Source organism: Carettochelys insculpta, chromosome 1 (assembly GCF_033958435.1).
Source record: "Carettochelys insculpta isolate YL-2023 chromosome 1, ASM3395843v1, whole genome shotgun sequence".
NCBI classification, from domain to species: domain Eukaryota; kingdom Metazoa; phylum Chordata; order Testudines; family Carettochelyidae; genus Carettochelys; species Carettochelys insculpta.
This window is the reverse complement of record NC_134137.1, coordinates 247,356,845-247,383,555: the sequence shown is the minus strand read 5'-3', so window position 1 is coordinate 247,383,555 and position 26,711 is coordinate 247,356,845. Positions and strand designations below refer to the sequence as shown.

The 26,711-nt window shown below is 44.1% G+C and overlaps 1 protein-coding gene across 1 annotated transcript in view; it reads right to left on the bottom strand.

Annotated features, from left to right (window-relative positions):
- Nucleotides 1-914: 914 nt before the first annotated feature.
- SHISAL1 (shisa like 1) overlaps nt 915-26,711 on the bottom strand; it is a 129,320-nt gene continuing 103,523 nt past the window's right edge. The window contains exon 5 of the mRNA XM_075003676.1: nt 915-5,607. Coding sequence (XP_074859777.1) covers nt 5,607 — 1 coding nt within the window. The 3' untranslated portion in view covers nt 915-5,606. The remainder of the gene's footprint in view (nt 5,608-26,711) is intronic.

Here is a 26,711-nt window from a genome sequence, read left to right as displayed (position 1 = left end):
AAATAATTAAGTACACTTTGGCTACGTCTACACTACAGGGTTTTGTCGACAAAACCTGTGGCATGTCCAGATTCCCAAGGTATTCTGTCAACAGTAAATTGACAGAATACAGCACTTTTGCTGACAGTTTTACCCCGCTCCTCACAAGGCATAACACCTCTGTCAACAGAGATCTGTTGACAGGAAGCCAGTCTGGATATTCTGGGGGCCCCTCTGTCGACAGACAGGGCTTCTGGGACACTGGGCAGCCCTATCTGCTGAGTGTCTGGTTGGCCATTTTGTCAAGAGAGTGGATTGCAAGAGTGAGCTGCTTGGCAGTTTGGCTGCGATCTGTTGACAGAGGTTTTGTTGGAAGATATCTTCCGATTAAAAATTTCTGTTGACAAATCGATGTGATCTAGACATAGCCTTTGAGATCAGCAAGCTGAACTGTTGGACTCCTATTTCTTTAGTGAAATCAGTATCATGTATAAAGGACAAATATGACACAATGCCTGTACTTTTTTCTTACTAATTTCTTTTGTCCTGTTTTATATGATAGTATTTAACTTCTAGGAAGTCAGACACACATTTTGATAAAACATAAAATGATTGAGAATTTGTAACATAAATTAGAGATAAGGAATAAAGCCCAAAGAGCATTAAAAATGATACATAGTAAGAAGGGCAGAAGTCCATTTTGAAAGGACTAGGATGGGATTAATCACTTCCATAATAAGGTGATTTTTGTGTTCTATGTTATTATAAAGGAAAGGGCACAAACAAAAGACTTTTGTTAACAAAAGCCAACATACCACCAATCTCATCCGTATTGTGCTGAGTGAATCAGGCTCTAGAGGTAAAAGCGAATGTAAATTTTTTCATGTAATTTTGTTTTCACTGTAATCATTTTACACAAGTGAAATGCAGAAAACTGACACATTAGAGATATTGTTTACTTAGCCATTGCTGTTCAAAAACTTCAGGTTACAAAAGATGGGCATAGTGTGTGTGTGGAGAGGGGAGGGTAGATATATCAGTGATATGTTTGGGTTTTTTATTTGTTTTGTTTAAGATCTAACTAATATTAGTTTTAGTCAAGTTCCAATATTCAAGTACAATATGTAGGCTATATGTTCTTGTGTGTGTTTTTTACTGATCAAGATGAACAGTTGTTCCTCTGTTTTGACACGGATTTATCCACATATGTAAATCGGTAGGCAATATGAAAACTTCAGCCAGTGAGTAACTACCTAATAACAATCTGTTCTGTATAGAGATTTAAAAAAAAAAGCACATCAATTACAATGTGTACACATACTAGAAATAAAGCATAAAACTGCTCATTAATACACACAATTCCCAAGGGGAAAAAACCCTTACAAAATACAGTAAGTCACACAAACCAGTATCTAATACAAATTTCTTCATGAACACGAGCTTTTTACAAAGATCTCTATGGTGGCAATAACTTCACAATAAAAGTTGGCAGTTTAAAAACACACTCATGTAGAGTTTGTTTTTCTTTTTTGAAGGAAATTGACTATGTATGGGAAACAATTCTGTTGACTGTAACGCTGTTGTGTTGCAGTGAATATTCCTTATTTTAATGGATAATACTCTCTGTGGCTCTGATTCTCACACTGGTGTAAGTCTGGAGTTACTATATTGAAGTTCATAGAGTTATACTGGTGTAAAATGAAGCTCAAAATAGCCCAGAAATCTATTTTCTGTTATGCAAGGTTAACATAAATCTGCTGACGTTGGAATAGCTATTGGTATCTTGCATATTGTTTTGCTGTTATTAAAGTTGAGATCCAAATGGACACAACTCAAGACTTGTAAAGTTAAAGGGACACCAGCAATCTGAAAATTCTTTAATTTTAAATAAGTGAGTTCTAAGGTTCACTTACTTCTGAGTTCCCTTGCCAGCTTTTGTGATTTTCTTTTTTACAATCACATTCTTCTACAACCAAACGTGGCACTTCCACTGACAACCTTCTGATGGGCTCTCTGTCAAGAGACATGGATTCCAGAACACTGGGCAGCTCTGTCTGCTGTGGTTCTGGGTGTCTATTTTGTCGAGAGTGGCCAACAAATTCGCTTTAGTGTATGGCCACACTCTGTCGACAGATGTTTTGTCAGAAAATCTCTTCCAACAGAAAGGTGTGTTGACAGATGCTTCTAGTGTAGCTGTAGCCCAAGTGTCTTCACTGTCTCAGCCCCATTGCTGAATGAAAGATCTACACAAATGAAAAGGCAATTTGATTCTACAGGAGAAACAAAAATTGACTCTCCACCAAGGCCTGGTCTACATTAAGAAGTTAGATTGATCTAGCTATGTTTTTCTGAAAATCCAGACCTATGAGCAATGCAGTTAAGCAGTACTAACCCACAATATAAACAGCACTAGGTGGACAGAAGAATTCTTCCATCACCTAGCTACTGCCTCTCAGGAAAGGAGAACCGGTCCCACCAGGTCAGGTAGTGCCTACTGTGAAGCATTACAGCAGCACAGTTGCAGTGTCCGAGTAGTGTTTCAAGTTTAGAGAAGCCCAAAGTGCAGTCAAAGGTAAACAAACTGAAAATAATAGTGAAAACTTTTCTCTGATCTTCCATTTACAGTAAGCACAAATGCTTCCTGTAGTAATATAGTAGTTAAAATATTGCAGAGAATTTTGATTTCTAAGTTGATGTAAGTCTGGCTTTGCATCCTTAATTCAGCCTTTTGTGCCAAGCTAGGCATTTACACAGTGAATGATGCAGAACAGTGTGCTGGTTTAAGAACCCTGCAATTCTCCAGCTCAGAGGTGCAGCAGGTCTGTTCCTTGGAACTGCTAGGGGCTTTCATTATTCTTTCTGTTTGGGAACAATTTCTTACAAACTTCTGCGGACTTGCTTCAGTGGTCACTTACATATGTGTGTCAGGTCTACAAACCATGCACATGCTGTGTTACCGCTAAGAAAGGGATAAGTGGAGGGAGAAAACTTGTTCTTCTTGGCCTTTGAGGATACAGCAAGAGGCAATAGGCTTAAACTGCCGCAAGGGAGGTTTAGGTTGGGCATTAGGAAAAAGTTCCTAACTGTCAGGGTGGTCAAACACTGGAATAAATTGCCGAGGGAGGTTGTGGAATCTCCATCTCTGGAGATGCTTAAGAACAGGTTAGATAAATGTCTATCAGCGATGGTCTAGACAATAGTTGGTCCTGCCATGAGGGCAGGGGGCTGGACTCGATGACGTCTCGAAGTCCCTTCCAGTCCTACTATGCTATGATTCTGTGATTCTAAGTATCAAGGAACTTGTGCAAGACCAGTAGACTGCAAGGGGTCATTGCAAGGGAAGGCAGATAAGAAAAAATAAGCACGTTGCCCATAGAGGCATGACCAGATCAGTGAGAGTTCTGGCTACATGATTTTCCTGTCCCTTACTAGAAAATTGGGAATGAGGATTCCATCTCATACTGCATGTTCACTTTTCCTCTCTCTTTTATGCAAGCACAGCCTCTTTGTTCAAGTTAACTACCTTTTTGAGGAGGAAAAGAAACAACACAGCCCAATGCTGTATTTGCGCATGTATCTGAAAACTGCCAATAGTATTCCTTTTGCTGGAGCTCTCCAGTTGTCCCAACTTCAATTAAAGTGCTTTGAATGGTGCTGCTACATTATCATGAAATGCTATCGTTAGAAAACTAAACACTCTGTGGTTTATTGGTGAATTAAGACTTCAAAAAAAAATATCGGCTCCCTTTACTTGGAGTGCTACGTTTCCTGCCATGTACAATACTACAGAGCGACTTGAAAGGGTCAACTGTGGCTCTGCAAAGTGAATCACATGCGGGGAAGAGGGAGGCACCTGAGTACCATTCACAGCAGCATTTCGCATGGAGCAGGAGCAAGTGTAATACCTGACAGGGTGCTGATGGGGAAGCAGGCTTTCCTGGGACACTTGCTATGCCTTTTCATTAGCTGCAGTGTGCCCTTCTCCCAGTGATGCTTTGTATTACTGGCTGATGTGCCACGAGGTGGGACTTGGAGATTCCCCTGTCCTGTTCAGGCAGGCCTCCTCTGAGAACTGGACTGCTGTTCAGAGATGTTTTAACAGACCTCATGTTACTTAAGTAAACATGGAAAGTGTCCCTCACATTGGCGATGCTCTCACATGTGTGACTAGTCAGATCATTTGACAGTGGTTAGAACGGTATTAACCATGCAGAATTAGCTTAGCGCTAATGTGACTGCGCTAAGTGCTGTGATTCCAGAGGAATTCTTGTGCTTGGTTGTCATCACCAGGTGCTTTGTAGACAACAAAGTCTTGATGCCAGACTTAATTTCACAGGAACGATGGATATCAGACAGGAGTGGCCAAAGAGTGGCTCGTGAACCGCATGTGGCTTTTTTTTACAGTTGCAGTGCCTCTTGTGGAGTCTGCCCTCTCCCGTTCTCCAGCAGACTGGATAGTGGGAGCTTAGCGCTTGTGCAGGGTCATAAGCGAGGGGCTTCTACCCTGCAGGGAGAGAGATCTCAGGGCTTCACCCCTATGGGAGGGATATGCCAGGGCTTGGGGTGTCAGCCCTGCTCCTGCTGAAGCCCCAAGGCTCGGCAGTCACATCCGACTCTTGAACTTTTGAAGATTAGTGCATGCAGCTCTGGGGGCCAGTATGTTTGGCAACCTTGATGTAAAATGTTTTGTGTGCCTTCAAATTAAATACCTACCATAAAATACAGTCAGACGGTTGCCATATATGGTGACTGAGTGCTCTATTGGTGTGGCTTGCAAAGCAATCCTCCTGTTCCTCTTGGGGATAAATTCTGAGACCACTCAGTTCGCTGAATAACTATCAGATGGAAGGAATTGGATTATTGCCTTGTAAAACATAGGGGTATTGGTGTTTATTGCTACTTGTAATCTGAGGGATTTTTCTTCTCATCTCCCATCTGGCTCAGGAATGGGGGAGAATGTCTTAAGAAAAAAATTTGTATCTTCCTCTGGAGGGCAAGTACAGTCGAGGCCACCTGGTTTGCGCTCAAAGACTTTGTCATGCCAATCTCATTGCTCAGAAATGAAGTGACCAGAATTGGGGAATGAAATGACTACTACCTGGCTCTCTGAGTGTAGGAGGAGTCTCTTTTGTATTGTAAGGTGCAGTATGGAGGGAACAGTGACTGGGACTGTCAGCATCTACCCTATTGTGACATAATGTTCACCAGAGAACTTTGGAAAAACTCACATTCATTATTCTGACACAGATTAGGCTCAAATGGCAATTAATGGATGGGGAGGCAAAGAAAGTTGATCTGCCAAAGGTTTGTCTTGTAGTCCTTGTCCACCTTGGCATGGAGCTTACAAGAGCAACTTGCGTTTCACTGTACTGAGCTTTCCATCATATGAGGTCACCTTTCCAAACAACAATCTTGAAGTACAATGAAAATATTGCTTACAGATGGTTTTCTGAACTCCTTCAACATTGCTTTAGTAAGTTGGTAACAGGTGATTCTTGACAGATGTCTTGACCAAGCCTCCATCTTGCACTGTCATTTTTGTCATTTCCTCAGATAGTTTGCTCTCAAAAGCTGCTCGCTGCATTCTAAACTTACCTCTCCCATCTTGAGGCACATCTTTATAGGTTTCTGAAAAATATAAAAATGTTGGCCTATAAGTGTCAAGAAGACAGGGTCCGCATAAATGTGAACCTGTATTGGCGTACTAGTCTTGGAAAGCAAAGGAAGAAACACCCTACAGGGTGAATAAAAATAATCCATATTTAGGTCTCAGAATTGGATCTTCTTTATACATTACACTCTTTAAAATCTATTTAAAATTAAATCTGAAACTGTAGTAAATTTAGACCTTACCACAGGTCAATCTATGAAATAATTTTAAATTAATACCTCCATACAGTAAGTAGTAAAATTAGGTAGTAAATGTTAAAGAATGTCAAATCCCAGAACTGGAGGAAGTCAGTGGCAAAGCATCTGGAACCAGGATTTGAAGTTCTAAAACCAGCTTTTGACAGCAGCATCCTCTTCTGTAAGCGCAGAGAGAATATTTTCTTCATTTCAGTTTGTTAAACTAGTTCAGTTCAAAGGCTATGTCATTCATAATGAAGAAGTAGTTTCTGGCCAATAGGAGCTCAGTTTTTCCTGGGGAGGTGGGAGGAGCCTGCAAAACCTTCCTCTCCCGTCAGTGTCAGGAGCAGAGAGACTCATGGCGAATGCTTGACTGATCTGGGGCTTCAGCAGACAGGGAACCTGCTGGCCAGGAGCCACCTAGATAAGCACCTCCCACCCAGAGCCTGTCTCTGGCACCCCAGCTCCTTCCTCGCCCCATCTCCCTGTTCCAGGTCACCACCAAAACTTTCTATGCTGCCCCAGGTCACAACTCCCTCCCAAACCCCCACACCTGTCCTCCAGGTCAGAATTCTCTCCTGTACTCATACCCCCTCCTGGCACCTGCACCCCAACCCCTGCCCCAGGTCACAACCCCCTCCTTCACCCAAACTTCCTCTCAGCTCTCCCGCTCCATCCTAGTCCCCTACCCTGAGCTCCCTTCTGCACTCAACCTCTGTCCCAGACCCTGCACCCCTTCTATTGAAAAATGTGGCCCTTGACCACTTACCAAAATCTTGGAGTGCTCCCTCATCAAAAAATATTGCCCACCTCTGCTATAAAGATCGCAGAGGTAGCCGTGTTAGTCTGTATCTTCGAGAATAACAAGAAGTCCTGTGGCACCTTATAGATTAACAGATATTTTGGAGCATAAGCTTTCGTGGGCGAAGACCCGCTTCAGCACAAAAGCTTATGCTCCAAAATATCTGTTAGTCTATAAGGTGCCACAGGACTTCTTGTTGTTCACCTCTGCTATAGTGTACGTTGGCTGAGGTGCAGTATACACTCTTTCCCCAATAATAGTATTCATTTAATTAAGAACATAAGAATGACCATACTGTGTCAGACCAATGGTTGGCCTAGCTGAGTATGCTTTCTTCCAACAGTGGCTGATGCCAGATGATTCAGAAGAATGAATGGAACAGGGCAGCTATTGGGTAGTCACTGCTTCTGGCAGTCAAAGGGTTACATCCCTTACAATGTTAGCTAACAGCCATTGATGGACCCTGGAATTACTGAATTCTCTTTTGAATTTTTTGGCCTTTGCAACATCCCCGGGCAATGGGTTCCACAGATTGAAGCATGTTGTATGAGGGACTATTTCCTTAGTCTGCATCTACACTATGAGATAAATTCTAATTTAAGGCAGTTAGTTCGATTTTACCATGTGACTGTCTTCACTGTAAAGACCATTAGCTCAATTTAAACTGCACTAATCTCGAGATTACAAAATTGCCACTCCCTGATGGGTAGTAGTGTCAAGCTCAAATTCAGAAGTTCAATTAAAGGCCAGTGTGGAAGCACCGTGTCTTAAAATTGAATTTCTTAGCCTCCCGAGGTGTTCCATATGAAATCCACAATGCCCCACAGTGCTCCGCTCTGGCTGCTGCTCTCCAGTAACAGGAAGACTGTGAATTTCAAAGTGGGAGCAGCGAGCCTTTGGCTGCGGGCTCATGTTAGTATGGGAGCCTGAGAAATGTCTTTCCGTCTTTGCTATTAGCTCTGTGAGCGCTTCTACCCATTACAAACAGCTCCTGCAGGGAGTCTGCAGTTCTGTCTCTACATTTGTTATTTTTTTCTGCACTGCCTGGCACCAGCCACTGCCCCGCCGCCCCACATGTTAACAAGGCTGTGGTGGGGGTTGTGCTTGCAAAACACGCCAAGAAACTTCTCAGCAGTTTATGTTTGTGTGTGAATCCCTTTCCCTCCCCCACAGGTGCCACACAATCTGAGTCCTTCCCCTGCTCAGCCAAACCTCGTGGATAGCCCCCAACCCAATAAAAGGATGTGCTGCTGTTTGGTGCTGACCACGCTTCCAGGCAGCATCCTGTCATAGACTGTGCTCATTTAGGGATCCAAGGGTGGGAAAGCTGCCATGGGGAAGTCTCCCCAAGTGGCTAAGATATTTGGGGAGGCCCACCTCAACTGGCCCGTCACTAACTGTGTGCCCCCCTGTGCCCATACCAGAGCTTGCTGCTGCCAGGGGGAAGTGTCCCCTGGCGGCTAAGGTACTGGGAATTTTGCAGCTGCCATGGGGAAGGACCACTTCAACTGCCCCCCTCCCACTGAAGGCGCTCCCCCACGCCCATAGCGGGGTTTGCTGCTGCTGGGGAAAACTGCCTGGCAGCTAAGATATTGGGGGTTTTGCTGCTGCCATGGGGAAGCCTCATGAGCTGGAGGAGCTGATTCTCCAACAAGAGACCATGTCAACAGGGCCCTCAGCACTTGCTCCCAAAACCATGAGCTGCCCCCACCTGGCCAATGAGATTTGGGGCTTCCCCCATCACCTCGTTATACCTACAGTGACATTCTTTCTGCGTTGTTCCAAAACTACCTTGGCAAAAGTTCTTCCAGGGACATCTTTTACAGAACATGCATGATATAAAGCATTCTCATCCTCTATATTATTTTCTCGCTTACATAAATATTTTTCCAGTGGGCCTAATTTCACAGCACTCTAGTGACTGTGGAAAGCAATAATTCTTTTTTCCTCGACTTTCCTATTCGCTTTCGTCTAACTTTAAAAAAACAGTCTGGGCCCCTGTATTATTTTCAGGGATCACATGCAATGATCCCAGTTGAGAACACGATCATTGCACAGAAGCCTGACAGTGCACCAGAAAGCCAAAGACTCTCCTTAACAGACATGCAATGAGGGAGGAAACCACAAATTATTTTTAACTACAATTTTCTATTGTCTTGCTTCTCACTTTAACATACAGTCCAGGCCCCTGTATTATTTGGAGGGATCACATGCAATAAATACAGTTGCTTCACCTGTTTTGGCAGTGTAATGTGGGGGGAAATCAAAAATTCTTCTTTCCTACACTTTTCAATCCTCTTTCTTCTCACTTTTAAAAACAGTCTGGGCCTCTGTATTATTTTCAGTGATCACATGCAACCATGGGAGGTGGGACACTCAGCGGATAGCAAGTTGACAATACAGTCGCTGTACCTGGGCTAGCAATGTAATATGGGAGGAAGCTAAAAATTCTTTTTCATACACTTTTCTCTCCTCTTTCTTCTAACTGTAAGGGTCCCCGTATTATTTCCAGGGATTGATGTATTTTCAGGGATCGGGAGGGGAATAAGGAAAATACAATGTGGGAAGATGATGTCAAGACCAGCGAGCATACCCAGAATGCTATGGGGATGAGGCAACTGTGGGATAACTTCCCACAATACACTGCTGCAACAGTCGATGTTAGCAAATTTGAGTGTGGCAGCAATGATTCGACTTTGTGAGGAGCATCTGGGAAGTGAGGATGGTCAAATTCAAACTTGAAAATTTCAGAATTAAAAAATGGATATTAATACATTCAAATATATCTTGTAGCGTAGATGTAGCCTTACATTTGTTCTGAACTGGTGCCTATTAATTTTGTTGGCTGACCTCCTGCTGCTTGCGTTGTGGAAATCGTTAAGTAATATTTACTTTCTTGACACCATTCATGATTTTACAGACTTCTATCATAGCTCCTCTTATTTATCTCCTTTCTAAGATGGACAGTCCCAGTCTTTTTAATCTTCCCTCATATGGAGGCAGTTCCACACTCCAGTCACTTTTGTTGCAATTCTCTGTACTTTGTCTAATTCTAATATAGCCTATTTGAAATGAGGTGACCAGAATGGTGTACACTCTCCAAGGTGTAGCCACACCATGGATTTATACAGTGGTATTGTATTTTTTCTTATTACCGATTTCTTTTCTAATGGTTCCTAATGTTCCATTAGCTTTACAGACTGCTGATGCACATTGAACAGATGTTTTCAGAGAGCTAGCCATGACGACTTCAAGATACGTTTTGAGCGGTAAAGGCTAATTTAAGCACCATCATTTGTATGTATAGTTTGGATTGCTTTCCAATGTGCATCACTTTGCATTCATCAACATTAAATTTTATCAGCCATTTTAATTTTCAGTTTTATGAAATTGCCTGGTTACGGATTGAAGTCAGCTTTGGATTTACCTAGCTTGAGTAATTTTGTATCATTTTCAAACTTTGCCACTTCAGTTTCCCCCTTTTCCCCACTGATTTATGAATATGTTGAAAAGCACTGGTCCCAGTACAGATCCTTGGAGAGATCCTGCTATTCACCTCTTTTCTCTGTGAAAGTTCACCATTTATTTCTACCCTTTTGCATCCGTCTTTTAACCAGTCACTAATCCATGAGAGGACTTTCCTTATTCCAAGACTGTTCATGTTGTCTGAGACTTTGGTGAGACACTTTGTCAAGGCCCATGTATGTTATATATCCAGTGGATCACCCTCAACATGCTTGTTTACCACCACAAAGGCTACATCTACACGAGCACACTATGTTGAAGTAGCCTATTTTGAAGTAAGAACATCGAAATAGGCTACTTCGACACGTATCATCTACACGTCCTCCAGGGCTGGTGCTGTCAACATTCAACATCGAAGTAGCGATGGGAAATGTCGAAAGGAGCTGCCCCAGAAGGAGATGCAGAGTGTCCACACACACAAGCACTCTCCGTCAAAATAAGGGGCCAGCAAAGCCTGCGGATGGGGTCACAGGCTGGACTAGCCCTTCTGGGGCAAGAGCAAGCCACTCCCTTAAAGGGCCCCTCCCAGACACACTCAGCCTGCACAGCATGAGGTCCACAGAGCCGACAACCGGCTGCAGACCCCGTGCACACAGCATGGACCCCCATCTGCAGCAGCAGCAGCAGCCAGAAGCCCTGGGCTAAGGGCTGCTGCAGGCAGTGACCATAGAGCCCTGCAGGGGCTGGACAGAGTGTTTCTCAACCCCTCAGCTGATGGCCGCCATGGAGAACCCCGCTATTTCGATGGAGCGGGATGCGGATTGTCTACACATGCCCTACTTTGCCGTTCAACGTTGAAGTAGGGTGCTATTCCCATCTTCGGATAGGAATAGCGATTTTGATGTCTCGCCACTAACATCAGTTTCAACGCTGAAATAGTGCATGACGTGTGTAGACACAATGCGTGCTATTTCGATGTTGCGCCAGCTACTTGGAAGTAGCTCGCTAGTGTAGATGCACCCAAAATTTCTAATAGATTGGCAAAGCATGATTTTCTTTTGCCAAAGCTGTGTTTGGAGAAGAAGCAATGTCCTGTTCAGCTACATTTCTGGTAATTCTGTTCTTTATTATAGTTTCTGCCAGTTACTTGTAGTGAAGTGAGGTTTGTTGCTCTATAATTGCCAGGATCACCTCTGGAGTCTTTTTTTTTTTTTAAATTGGTGTTATATTAGCTATCTTCCTGAAATCTGGTGTGCCATCTGATTTAAGCAACAGGTTACATTTTACTGTTCTGCAATTTCATATGAGTTTCTCAGAACTCTGTAGTGAACACCACCATTTGGTCCTAGTGACTTTGTTCTGTTTTATTTGTCAATATCTCCCAAACCCTCTTCTATGCACCTCAACTGGGGACAGTTCCCGAGACCTGTTATCTAAAAAGTGTGGCATAGGTGTGGGAATCTCCCTCACATCCTCTGCAATGAAGACTTACACACAGAATTCACTTAGCTTCTCTGCAGTGACCTTGGCTTCCTTGAGTGCTCTTTTAGCACCTAAGTCTCTAATGGTCCCACTGACTGTTTTGCAGGCTCCCTGCTTCTGATGCACTTTTAGAAAAGCACGGTTTTTGTGGCTGCATTGCTAGCTGTTCTTCAAATCCTTGTTTTGGTCTGCATAATTACCTCTTTACATTTGATTTATCTCCGTTTATGCTCATTTTATTTTCTTAAGTGTTTTACTTCAGATTTGAAAGGGTGTGTTTTGTCTTTAACCTCCTCTAGAGAAGCGAGGGCAGTGGATGGAGAGAGCCATGTAGAATGGTGCAGCAGGATGGCGCTGTCATTTAATGGTGTCTAGAAAATTCATCTCTGCATTCTTTCCTAACATAACATGTATCCATCAATAAAGGGATAGTTGAAATTCTCCATTATCAGTGGGATGTCTTTTGCCATTCTAATCTCCTGTACCTTTTCACAATCGCTGTAGGAAGTAAATTCCTGCTGCCATATTTCTTCCATCAGAAATTGTTGGTTTGTATTTTTTCACTCTTTTAGGTATTCACAAGTCTGTTTGCAAGCTTGATATTCTTTTAATGTAGTTATTTGGATTCAATTTCCAAAGTTTCCAGAAAAGAGAGGGATTAGAAGTGTATTCACATAAGAAACAAAGCCAAAGCCTATTCAGAAATCAGAAAGCAGCAACTTTCTTTCCAGGCAGGAGGATTACCACTGGGAATGTTGAAAAGCCAATAGTGATCTTGGGAGACCCAGCCTATCCCTTACATCCATGGTTCAAGAAGCCATACAACAGCCTTCTCTACAGCAGCATGGAGCAGTGTAACCACAGGCGTGGCAGGTGCAGAATAACAGTTGAATGTGCCTTTGGATGTTTGAAAGGCCACTGGCACTATTTACTCACAAGATTAGGCCTCAATGGGGAAAAATATACCAATAGTTAATGCTGCCTTCTGTGTGCTTCATAACACCAGAGATTGGACTGGACAGTGGAGGTGGAATAGGTAAGTCCTGTTTGAGTGGCCAGACACCAGGCTATAACAAAAGCTCAGTGGAGAGCTGCTCAACCGAGCCAAGCTTTGACAGACTATTTTAACCAAAGTGGTGTGCAGACTACCTGGCATTTTTCTTTTTATAAACCTTGTACTGAGTGCCGTGCATGTTGTAATGGGCACATTTGCAATGTGCTATTTCTCTTGGCTATGAATGATGTCAGCCTCCACCAACATATGTTGTGAGCTAAGGAAGATTGCTTTCATAAATACACTTTCGTTTACTTATTTGTACGTTTGGGTGTATGGGTTTGAAATAAAACTTTATAAATACAGGGAAAAGCACCTTTGAAGGGGAAAGAATAGTCATTTTTCATTTCACAAATACAACCACTGTGTTTCTTACAGGTCAGAGCATGTTAATCTGCGGTTGTCCGTACTCTCTCCTGGGGTGGGGTGATGTGGAGTGGCAGGGGAAATGCAGCGGCCCTGAATGCCACATGGAATGGCTAATGCACTTCTCTACGGCATGCCCAGGGAAGTGAACACAAGTCAGCAGGCATCTCCAGCATGTCTGTTAGCTGCCTGAGAAGCGCTAGCTTCTCCTGCTGCATGTCTCATGCGCGTCTCCTTGCCACTCTATCCCTAGCCATTCTGCCCACTAGGGGGATCCTCCAAGCCTTGTGCTTGGTCTTTGAAGCAGTAGAGGGTGAGAGGTGAACCACATGAGTGCACCTCTGAAATCTGGGGCTTTGCTGATCCAGGGCAGACAACTGTGCAGGGGTGCGGTGGTGGGAGAAGGGAGCAATCTGCTAAAATGACATTCTTTAGTTGGATTCCCCACCCCCCCACCCCGCACACACACACTCCACAAGTGGGAAACTGAGGCCAAGAGCACTGCCCAAAGCACAGCAGAACTGGGTTGGTTTGGTTTATGATTGCATATGTCTGAAAATGGCTTTGACCCCCCACCCCCACCCCCCGCTGACTTGGATGCTTTTCCATTTTTATATAGTTCTCTTTTGTCTTACCCAGGCTCAGTGCTTGAGAGTGGGCAAATAGGAGGTGCTGGAAAATTTTCGCATGTTACAGGATGGGAGCTCAAGCCAGTTCTGTGTTGTACTGTTAAGAGGAACCCCCAGATATTGACCTCTGCCCTTACTGCTGCTGACTTCACCCGACAGAAGGGTTACACCACTGTGAGTCTGAGTCTGACCCGGAGAACCAGTTAAATAACACGGGTCAGGTCCTCAACTGCTGTCAGTTGTCAATGTCACACAGCTATGCTGATTTGTACCCTGGAGTGATGTTCCCTGTAAGAAAAGTGCTTTGGTGGCCACCCAGGCGAGATTCAGGTGCTGATTAGCACAGTGCCTGCAGCCACCCTCACATGGGTGACATGTGTCTAGGGGCAGCATGTGTTTCTCTCAGTGGTGAACATCCATACATGCCTTGGTGCATGTAACAACTTATTCTACCCTGGATGTCAAAAATTAGCAGGAACCCTGCTGTGGAGGATCTGACCTTTGGTTTGTATGGTTTAATCATTTCAGGTTGGCTCTGAATGGGTCTAGTTGAAGTCTCGTGTTTGCTAAACCCTGAGGTGAAAAATAGCTTTGTGTGAAGAATATTTATATTTGTATCAGCAGCTTGACCTTCCCAGGAAATCACCTGTTACTTTGCACTGCTCCTACACCAGGCCTGTGGCAGCAACAGAATAGGGTAGGAAGCAGATTATGATTTGGTCACAACTTACCTCTCTGCTGTCCCCTGCTTGGGAAGGAGATCTACCCTGAACCATCCCTACAGCTGGCACAGGTTATATGGCTAGTGCAACTGCATTGGTTGGCATAATTGGGAGTGCAGGACAGATCTCCATGAAGGGAGTAGACTCTGACCCGAAGAGATGGGGTAGGCAATAGGAGGGGTAGCTGGCTGGGGGGAAGTAAAGTAATCCCCCACATAGGCATGCAGGGAGATCACTGATCTGGTCCTATCTGGCTCATAATATTTAACTTCTAATGTGATGGAATAAATTGAGTTTACTTAAAGCTCCTGTGCTAATGGCTCCAGCTTCTTCATTAGGCTGTAATTAGATCATGTTGGTACTTCCTCAAGCTGCAAAATTGGATTTATTGAGTCTACCTGACATGCTCTTTTAATATGCCGAAGAATCACAGAATCCAAATGTACTGTGTAAAGCATTTGTGCACAGCAGTTGATACCTTAAAGCTCTGTTCATCCCTGACTGTCAGACCTTAGTTCATCCTGAGCTTTTCAGCACATTGGGCTACCCACATTCTCCTTGCTTGTTTATCAGCTGCCATGTGACCCAAGTCCTCCCATCTCAATTTATTTTTTTCTAGGTTATTGATAATTGTATGCTTCCAAGTCATCCCAGGTCTGCCACTATTTCTTGTTGGATTTCCTGGCTTTGAAGTGAGAGCTGTAATTGGTAATCATTTGCAATCCGTTCATAATGCCCGAGCCATTGATGTCCTTTGACAATTTCTTTTGTGATAGAGGCCTCACTTTAGCTACTTTTCTTTCTTCATAGCTTACTTTTAATATTCCCCACAAGCACTTTTGATGAAATGCATTTAACTTCTGAGCACCTGCTGTCTTAAGTTGCCAGGTTTCACTGCCACAGGTTACTTTGGCTGCAACAACAGCTGTGTAGACCAAGGGGGTCCAACCTTTTGGCTTGCCTGGGCCGCATTGAGTGAAAAGGAATTGTCTTGGGCTGCATATAAAATATATAATATAGCTAATGTATATAAATCACATAATAATGTTAAAAGTTTATGATCTTGTGGGGCCGCATTACTAGCTGTCCAGGGCCGCATGCGGCCCGCGGCCCGCGGGTTGGACACGCCTGGTGTAGACACTTCGGTCTGTATGTAAGAATATGGTATTAAGTTTCCAAATGTTTACTAAAAATAAGTTTGCTGAAGGCTGCCGTTGCTCTACCAATCCTTATTCTTATTTCCTCACAGCATGTACCATTCTTGGCATTTCAATCATATGGCGATACCTAGGTCTCCTTGGCTAGGTCTACAAAGAGCTCTGCTCAGCGCTGCCGCCAGCAGAGCTATGCAAAGTGAGCTTCTCGGGATTGCAAACATTTCAGGCATAATGGTCTGAAGAAGTGGGTCTGTCCCACGAAAGCGCACCTAATAAACTATTTTGCTAGTCTTTAAAGTGCTACTTGACTGCTTTTTGTTTTGATTTCAGGCATAAGGGACTGGCGACAGAGGGGAGTTTAGCCAGCAGAGGCACGTCCACATGGCCTCTGCAGTGCTGGCACCCTCTCCCGCCGATTCCAAACTCTCATGGGGCTATGCTAATGAGCTTTGGGAGTATGCAAATAAGAAGCCATTTGCAATCCTGGGAAGCTCACTTTCCATAGCTCTGCTGGCAGCAGCGCTGAGCAGAGCTCTGTGTAGACCCAGCCTCAGTGAATGTTTTTATGCTGAAAATATGAATTGCAAATACTAAGATTGTTTTCCACACAACATTCTAGGACTCTAGTACCCTTACTTGACAATATTGCAGTTTGTACCAGGACCTAGAATTGTCTCCCAGCCACTCCTATCCTTTCCAATTTGAGGACTGACGTCCCCATAACAAGTGCTAACTCATGGCTTGGTATTTCTTTCACCACGTTTCCTAGTTCTGTGTCAAAGCTGTTTGTATCCTCTTTGTCAGCATCACTTGTACATTAGATTTCTTCGTCATTCTTGAACATATATAACACCCATTACCATTAACGGGAGTTAGGATGCACATTAAGGGAGTGGATAATTCCCTTCAGTGACTGAATTAGACTGGGGTTGCACTGCTTTTCACATTGATATATCAGGATGTGTTTTTAAATGCAGACAGCTTATCCTGGAGTCTTCCATGTGCAGATTACAGCATGGGTTGCACAGTACAACCGGCACATCTTTAAAATGGTAAATGCAATTTTGTCCTGATATTAGCTAAGGATATAGGTGCCTTTTTTTTTGTAAGTGCACTTACTTTATGGCTAATAAGCCTATTGTAAAAGAGAAAATGTTACCTCCTGTAGTTTTTGAAATGGCTCTATCTGTACCAATTAAACATATGCCAGGTCCCTGTACCTGGATAACAATAAACCACACAGAATGCAGTTTTCTATATTTACTTAATGAAGGGGCAGATTTTGCAAACCTGACATGCAATAAGTATCCATGAGAAGTCAATGGGACTAATAGCAGGAATAAGTCACTCATTGTCAAAGTGGGTTGCAGAACTGGGTCCTAAATTAGGAAAGTCCCTAAACTTTTTTTTTTTTGCAGCTGAGAGTTTCAGAAAGGAATATATCAAAGTTCAGACTTCTCTTTCAGAACGTCTGAGACTTTAAAGAACTGTAAGTTAAATTTTAATAGGGGTGTGTTGAACCTGGAAAAAATCAACACTTAACAAGAAAAATAACGATGGAGTATTTTGCTGAAAAACCTAAAAATTCCTTTAGTGTGTGTTTTGGCTCACTTGAATATATTTGCTCATTTTTTTCACTGACAAATTCTCCTCCTTTCCCCTTTGAAGTATGTTACTAAGGAAGAATGTTTAAAAAATTTTAGGCTGAGATTTCATTTGGATGGTTCTTGCCTGGAAGTGAAGAGGAAATGGACATATAGCTCTCCTAGACAGCTTTGAAAACTGCCCAAAGCAAATGAAAAAAATGCATTTAGGCTGAAACATTTGTCCTTAATTTGTCTAGCTGTGTACACCAAACAATCATCAGACATTTAAATGCCCAGTGGTCATAAAATAACTAACATGGATTAAGACTAATAGACAGGAGTGACAAGGAAAACTGGCTTGATCAAGTAGTGACATTTGAATTGATAGTTCTGACAGCCTTAATTTAATGTGGTTGGCTTGTCAAATCTTAACGGAACTAGCGTGCCAAACTGAAGAGAGATAATATTTAATGAGGCCGGATCTCTTCCTCAGCTAAAGAGGGCTGTAACTAATGTTTCATGTCTTCAAAAATGTAAAAATATAAGGGAATGATCAAAGTAAGATTTGGGCTATTTTAAGTTATTCATATTTCTGAAATGTAGTGAGAGAACTCTCCATATGATAGTTGCAATAAATATGTCACTTGGAGCATTTTTCTCCCTCTGTGGATTAGACAAGTGGTTCTGGAATTGAACCAGAACAGGTCTGGAATTTAAACTGCACAGGGCACCAAAAGTACTTACAAACCATCAAAGCACTCAAAATCTACAAAGCAAGAGGAAAATTTTAGAGGGAGAACCAAGGTGGTTGGATTGCATAGCTTCTTTTGCCAGCTCCAAACACTCAGGGTACTTTGTGCAGTCCCGAAAATGTACAGGTTTCCTACCAAATTTCTGATGCTTAGATTATGTCTACACTAAAGCATAAAGTCAATTTTAAGGCACTTAGCTCAATTTTACAACGTGACTGTCTTCACTGCAAATGCCATTGGATTGATTTTAAGGGGCTCTGAGGACGACTTTCTCGCTCTGCTGCTCCCCTGTGGTGTAATGCCAAGTTCAATTTTAAAAGGTCAAATTAATGCTAGTGTGGAAACAGCAACACTTTAAATCAATTTTATTGGCCTTCAGAAATATCCCACAATGCCTCGCATGTGTCCGTTCCGGCTGCTTTCACCTCCGCCGCTCTCCGGGTGTGCTGGAAATAGGTAACAGGAAGCCTGGCAATGTAAATTCATTTTCTTTCTGGCCAACATGGTGATCGCATCTAGCCATGATTTCTCAGGGTTGCAAAAGAGCCCCAGCATGGAGCCATCAGGAGAGACAGGATCTCATTGCTGTGTGGGTGGATGAATTTGTGCTGAGTAAACACCAGGGACGCTCAGCAGTGCTGGGTGAAAATCAAGCTCCCCCCCACACCCCCACATGGCTGCCGGCTGTGTGGATCGTGCCTGCAGACAGTGGCACGCCCTCCCCTGCGCAGGGTTTCAGCACTTCAGAGGGCTTCTTCCTTGTACAGGATTTAGCAGGAAAGGCCGAGAAACTTCTTTTCTCTGCTTCAAATTTTATAGGGCTTCCCCACCCAAGCTTCCACGCGGCAGTTACGTTTTAAAGTGGTCACTGCTGGGACTGTGCTTCATTCTGTCCCTTTTTAAAGAACAGTGGCCGTGTCTACACTAGCCCCAAACTTCGAAATGGCCACGCAAATGGCCATTTCGAAGTTTACTAATGAAGCTCTGAAATGCACATTCAGCGCTTCATTAGCATGCGGGCGGCAGCCGCGCTTCGAAATTGACGCTCCTTGTCGCCGCCGCGCGGCTCGTCCCGACGGGGCTCCTTTTCGAAAGGGCCCCGCCTACTTTGAAGTCCCCTTACTTCCATCAGCTCCTGGGAATAAGAGGACTTCGAAGTAGGCGGGGTCCTTTTGAAAAGGAGCCCCGTCGGGACGAGACGCGCGGTGGCGACAAGGCGCGTCAATTTCGAAGCGCCGCAGCCGCCCGCATGCTAATGAAGCGCTGAATGTGCATTTCAGAGCTTCATTAGGTAAACTTCGAAATGGCCATTTGCGTGGACATTTCGAAGTTTGGGGCTAGTGTAGACATAGCCAGTGACTTTCAAAAATAGCCTTGTAACCAAATGTATTTCACCTCCCTTGGGCAGTTCTGGGAGCACTCTACTGGTGCCATACAGCCAGTCATAGAGCCTGGCTCAAGAATCATTGGGGTGACAGCAGAAAGTGACTGGGGGACATACAGAGTACGTGTGGCTTGAGGAGAATTTCATAGTAAGGAATGTAGCTTGCTCTGTAAAGAAGAACAATAACCTTGTTGCCAAATGAGTTCTGGGAGCACCAAGCTGACTGAACCATTTCAACAGGCTGCTTATCTTGTTTTCTGTGCTTCACATTTGTACGAGGCAGGCCCCCTACCCCAGGCACCATGAGGCTGGTGGGCTAGCCCACTCCCACCCCCACACCACATGGCTAGACCTCACGCAACCACACCACTTGGCAGCTGGGCTGTGCGGATTATGGTTCCAGACAGCACCACATCCTGCCCTGCTTGGGATGAAGGCTTCTTCCCTGCCCAGGGTTTAGAAGGACAGACTGAGAAACTTCATTTTTTCCGCATCACATTTACTGGACTGCCCCTCCCCTAGGTGCCTGGTGGGCCAGCCCAAACATGTGGCTAACCCCCATCCCACCACACCACATGGCTAGCCCCCTACATACACCAAGAGGTGACTTGGCAGTTTGGACCATGCTTGCAGACAGTGCCATGTCCTGCCCTGCACAGGGGTTCATGGCTGGAGAGGGCTCACCCTCATTGGGATGGAAGCAGAATGTGAGTGGGAGGCACATGGAGTACTCTCCCTTCCTAAATCTGCAGTATTCAGGTTTGGTGTATTTTCACTGGAGAGAGACGCTACCCACTAGAAACCTTCCTTTCCTTCCTTCCTTCTTTTGAATCATGTTAACCACTAGACACCAACGCCCTCTGGGATTCCATATTTTTTCTTCTTTCCTTGTGAAGTCTTTTGCTGGTCACATAGACCCACTTTGAACCATTCCTTTATTTTCACCAGGGGAAGAAACTTCTGAAAAATGGCCATTCTTCACTTCTGCATGGTGACAGCTCACAAATTTTTCTCTCGCTCTAGTTCAAACCTGGCTCTTTCACTCTCTCTCTTCGCTTGCATTTAATGTCAATTTGAAGTCTCTTGAAAAAACTTTTTTGTAAAAACTTCCTCTTTCCATAATGCAGATGACTCAAACAATTTCTCCGAGCAGGGAAAGGAATGTCTGAAAAAAATGGCCATTTGTTTTCAGTGGTGGGGGGAATTAGGGCAATGCAGTCTGGGGAGATGACATCATACACATACAACCACTTGCAGGGCATTTTTCCCTGTAACACATGGGCAAAAAAAAAACCCAGAATACAATGGGGTTGAAGGAACTGTGGGACAGGTGCCCACAAAGCACTGATGCAACAGATGAACTTTGGCAATTTAGTGGGGACACACTAAGTCAACTTTGTGAGCAGGTGTGGACACTCAACTTTGACTTTATAAAAGCTAGTGTTAAAAGTTGACTTTTATAAATTCTACTTTATTTCATAGTGTAGACAGAGTCTTAGAAGTATTAGAAGATGACTCTCACATATCTGAATGTCCAGGGGACATTTCCAAGAACTTCTGCATCTGAGGAAGTGTTGCCTAATAGATAGGGCACTCCACTGAGAGTTGGGGTGCATTTTCCTTCTTGACTGCCACTGAATTGCTCTGTCAACTTTGACCCACTTCATCTCTATTCCCCCTCCCACCATTGCTTAGCTATTTAGATTAAGGTTGTTGGTTGAGGGATCATGGCCCAGACCCTCAAAGCTATTTAGGTATCTAACTCCTCCTCGTTTCAAAATATCTTTGAGGTTAAGTATGGGTCTCTTATTATGTACTTGCACAATGTCTAGCACAATGGGGGTCCCGATCCCATTACATATAACAGAAAATTGCAATAATGATCTTTTACATGGTTCCACATTGGTAATGAGTACTGGGAATTCTGAACATCTCCAATTTTGGCTCATCCAACACCCCCAGAAGCCTGGGTCACAGATTTACAAAATCGGTTTCTACAAAAGGACTTCAAAATATATAAAATATGAAAAACACCCATATAATTGTGGAACTGGAATGGACTCAGAATGAATAGTGAAAAATTAAATCAGGAAGCCGCACACTGAAGACTAGGAAAGACTTGAAAAGAGCGTGCTGTCCCAGGTAAAATTCAATTATGGGTGGGAGAAAAAGCCCTCTTTCATGTTCTCAGATTGAATGTCAGAGATTCTTAATCATTCAGTGATGCTCCTTTGCTGCTTCCTCACAGCCAAGTTCAAAGTTAGCCTGTAAAATCCATCATGTGATGCAATCTTTAACTCCAGCTATATTACCATTCCCTGGTTACATATCCTCTCAGCATTTTGTTCTTAAAATCTTAAAATATTCTACACTGCACATTTAAAAATTATTCTGTGCAGTGACAGTTGATGCTTGATTCATGAAAAAGATATATTCTGTAACACACACACACACACACACACACACACACACACATCTCCTGCTTTTTTTCCATTCATCCAGACTTTATCGCCCAACATGCAACTGGTGAGTAATTTAGCTATTGTAAATAGAGTGCATAAACTTTAGAGTACTGCAAATCCACTGATTTGAATATATAATCTTGAGAAAAGATATGTTATTGATTGCTGCAATCACAGTCTCTCCAAATTATAGGTATTACAGTCCAAAACCAGGCCTCATTCACTTCCTGAACTGTGTATTCTAAGCTTAGTGGAGTTGCCCAGTGAAAACAGACATATTTTCCCCCTAATTTCTCTCTTAGCATATAATTTACAAACTGTGGGCCAAATCCTCAGTTGGTGTAAATCTATGTTGGTCCAATGAATTCAAAGGATTATGACAGCTGGCTTAGGAGCTGGCTCTTTTGTAAACACAAGCAGATTCTAATTTTCTCCTTGAGTTTTCATCTGCCTCTTCCCCATCCTCTTTTGAACTCTTTCATGAAAATGGAATGATTAAAATGGCTTTTTGGCTTGCGCACTGAGAATATGGGCATAGATGGGGTGAGCTAGTTTGACTTTTGCACTCTATCTTGGTGTCTGGGGACTGGTCTGGAGTGTGGAAGACCCAGATCCGAGTCTGTACTCTGCCTGATCCAGGTTGATGTGGGATGACAAGCTGCTCTGTATTCAGATCCCAAATGATTCGGGCAAAGCAGGGATTTGCACTTGAGTCTTCTACATTCAAGGCTCTAAACACCCAGCTACAGAATGTAAGGCTTTCCAGAAAGGCCTGGACCCCAAAAACCTTCCTTAAAAGTTTTCCTTAAAACATTTTGGTGAAATGTTTTTGCTTTGGGCAACAGTAGCCTAACCATTGTGTTAAAAGCTATGACAGTGGTTTTCCTCTGCCCCTGCTGCCTTGGATGAACCTATGTATGGAAGCTTGCTTTGGTACACAAGGTCTTGGCACTCTTGCTAGATTGAGCCCCAGAGGTAAGATGGGCAGAGGAATGCCTCTCTTCCCTCAGTTCACACATCACAGTCTGGTGCTTGTGCTGCCAGATGCTTAGGGTATGTTTATGCTTGTGAATGAAATCAAATTTGTTAGTCGAATTTTTAACACCAGATTTTATACAGTCAAAGTTGAGTGTCCTGACCAGCTCAGAAATTTGATTTAGTGTGTCTTCACATGATTGCCCGAATCTGACTGTGGTAACAGTGCATTGTGGGCACCTGTCCCACAATTCCCACAGCCCCATTGCATTTTGGGATTTCATGCTGGTGTCTTCTGGGAGAAAAAAAATCACCACAAGTTGTTCTGGGTTTCGAATGTCATCATCCCAGAGTGCATTTTCCTTACCTCCCCTTTTCCAGCTGGAAAAAAAAAATGACATTTTTGCCCACTTTTTGTCTTGCCTGTCAGCTGCCATTACAGGCCTGAACATGGATCCTGATACGCTTTAAAGTTTGATGCAGTGTTTTGTGCTCAGTTCCTACACTCTGATGCAATATCTTCTGAACACAATGCCCATGCAGAATGAGCTAGTTGTTTCCAGCAGCACTGACAGACATGAATCTCTGGAGAGAAGGACCATGGAGTTTCTGGCACCACTGGATTCACTGTACAGAATGGAGCACAGGTTCTGGAGCCAAGAAACCAGCACAGACTAGTGGGATTGCATTGTTTTGCAGTCATGGGATGACCAGCAGTGGCTGCGAAACTTACGTGTGCATAAGGCCACTTACAAGGAACTTTGTGAAGTGCTGTCTTCCTTCCTGAAGCACAGTGAGACCAGAATGAGACCTGTTTTGACAGTTGAGAAACATGTGGCAATTGCTTTTTGGAAGTTTGCAGTGCCAGACAGCTACCAGTCAGTGGCCAATCCATCTGGAGACGGCAAATCTACGATGGCGGCTGTCATCATACAAGTAGCCAAGGTGATCAACATGCTTCTCCTGCAGAAGACAGTGTCTCTGGGGAATGTGCAGGGCAGAGTGGATGGATTTTCTGCCATGGGGTTCTCTAACTGCGATGGGGCAATAGATGGAACGCACATCCCATCCCGGCACTGGACCACCAGGCCTCAGAGTACATTAACCACAAGGGGTACTTTTGTATGGTGCTGCAGGTGTTGGTGGATTACAAAGGTTGTTTCACTGACATCAGCATGGGGTGGTTGGGAAGGGTGCGTGATGCATGAATCTTTAGGAATTCTAGTCTGTTTAGAAGGTTCCAGAGTGGTACTTACTTCCTAGAGCAGAAAATTAACATTGAGGGTGTGGAAATGCCCGTAGAGCTTTTGGGTGACTCTGCTTACCCCCTGTTTCCTTGGCTCACGAAGCCCTACACAGATGCCCTGGACTCCAGTAAGGGGCTCTTTAATGACATGCTGAGCTGATGTGGAATGGCGGTAGAATGTGCCTTTGGCCATTTAAAAGCCAGATTTAGGTGCTTTCTGACCAACTTAGACCTCAATGACGTAAACACTAACCTTGTGATTGAGGCCTCCTGTATTCTTCATAACATTTGCAAGGCAAATGGGAAAAGTTTCATGCCTGCATGAGGGGTTGAGGCCGAGGTCCTGGCAAGAAATTATCAGCAGCCGACCCCAAGGGAAAACAGGAAAGCCCAGGAAGACACAGTGAAAATCAGGGATGCCTTGAAAACTATGTTTGTGACTGAGCATGAAGAGCATTAACTAGTTTACCCCTCCCCCTCCATGCTGTTTCCTTGTCCTTAATTAAACCTTCCCATCAACCACAAGACAACCATCACCACCCACTCACCCAATCCCACATCATGTTAACCAATAAATGAAACTCTACTAACAATAAGGAATGTTTTTATTTAGGAGGCACTAATAGAAAATGGGGGCATATCATGAAAAAAAGGATAATAAGGTCAGAGGTTGTCAAATGTTAGCCTTCTTGTGGGTGTTGATTTTCTGGGGTTATGAAGCTGGGCTTTTTGTGGTCTTCCTCCCATCCCTGTTCTGGGTCCCTGATGAAAGGAGGGTGCTGAACGAATGGAGGGAGGAGGTATGGAAGCGCGGAGGTGCATCAATTGGATGGGGAATGCAGAGCCAGGAGCTGGGGACTGTGGGTGACAGGGTTAAAGGACGTCTCTTGTGATGGTACCTGGAGTGGCTGGGGGATGCAGGGCCAGGTGCTAGGGAGTAGACTGAGTGGGTTGTGGGTGCCTGGAGTGTCTGGGGGATGCAGTGCCCTGTCCAGGGGAGGAGAATGGATGCTGCAAGGATGCCATATATCAGTAGTGCCTGGAGATGCTGTGCCTCTAAAAGGGGAAGGTAATATGTATGGATGGGGGGCATAAAATGGAGTATGGAGGAGTGCATGGATCGCTGATTGTGATTTCTCTAATTGCCAAGTAATTAATTCTGTCTGCCTGGAGTTCATTGATTGTGATTTCTCTATCGCAGAATTAATTAATTCTGTCTGCTTGTCCATAAAGGACATGAATGATTCATGCATTCATCCTTGAGTCCATCATTTTCTTCCTCCAGTCACAAAGTTCACTTTTCTCCTTTGTAATTACTTGTATATAATTCTCCAACAATTCATTCCGGCTCTTCTTCCTCCACCTCATAGGCAGCCCCTTATCTGCTGAACTGATCCCCCGCTGTCTTTTCCAAGGTTGTTCACTGATAAAACAAATTTAGAAATATTCATGTCATTAGCAATAGCAACATTTTTATCTTTACTCGGAACAATGACTATAGTGACAGAAATAATGGCTGCCTGTCTCTATGGAAGAACATATTGCAATTGCAAGGTAACTCTTGTTACTCTTAAGACTGAAGAATACATGATTCCAAGAAGAATGATTTCAGCTATACTACAGCAGAGCTTTACCCTCAACACTATTGTACGCTATCCTTGGTTCACAGGGAACAATATCTTTCAGAGAGCAACACCAGGGCTGGGGGCTAGGGTTGATGTGGCATGTCCCAGGGATGCTGGCCATGGGCGAGTGGGTGGCTGCATTGAGGCATTCATACAGCATGACGTCTTAAGCAGCAATAGGGGTTGCATTGAGCATATGCTGCTTAAAGCAGTGCCTGGATTTTAAATTCCAAAGCAGCTGCTCCATGAGTTCAAAAATCATTAAAAGTCACTGGGGTGCACATGTGAACCATGGGAGGGTCTGATTGCCTGCTAGCCTTGTAGAGAGATATGGGAGTGCCACATATGCAATTGCACATGCATCTTGGTTTTCAAAGCAGCTGTATGAGTTTTGCTCTGCACTGGCTAGGTCAGCAGCAGCTGATCATAGAACACTAGAATTGGAAGGGACCTCAAGAGATCATTGGCTATGTCTACACGTGAAGCCTACATCAAAGTAGCCTATTTCGATGTGGCAACATCGAAATAGGCTATTTTGATGAATAACGTCTACACGTCCTCCAGGGCTGGCAACGTCGATGTTCAACATCGACGTTGCGCAGCACCACATCGAAATAGGCGCTGCGAGGGAACGTCTACACGCCACAGTAGCACACATCGAAATAAGGGTGCCAGGCACAGCTGCAGACAGGGTCAGAGGGCGGACTCAACAGCCAGCCGCTCCCTTAAAGGGCCCCTCCCAGACACACTTGCACTAAACAGCACAAGATCCACAGAGCCGACAACGAGTTGCAGACCCTGTGCATGCAGCATGAACCCCTGCTGCAGCAGCAGCAGCAGCAGCCAGAAGCCCTGGGCTAAAGGCTGCTGCCCACGGTGACCATAGAGCCCCGCACGGGCTGGAGAGACAGCGTCTCTCAACCCCCCAGCTGACGGCTGCCATGGAGGACCCCACAATTTCGACGTTGTGGGACGCGGATTGTCTACACGGTCCCTACTTCGACGTTGAACGTCGAAGTAGGGCGCTATTCTGATCCCCTCATGAGGTTAGCGACTTCGACGTCTCGCCGCCTAACGTCAAAGTTAACTTCGAAATAGCGCCCGACGCGTGTAGCCGCGACGGGTGCTATTTCGAAGTTAGTGCCGCTACTTCGAAGTAGCGTGCACGTGTAGACACA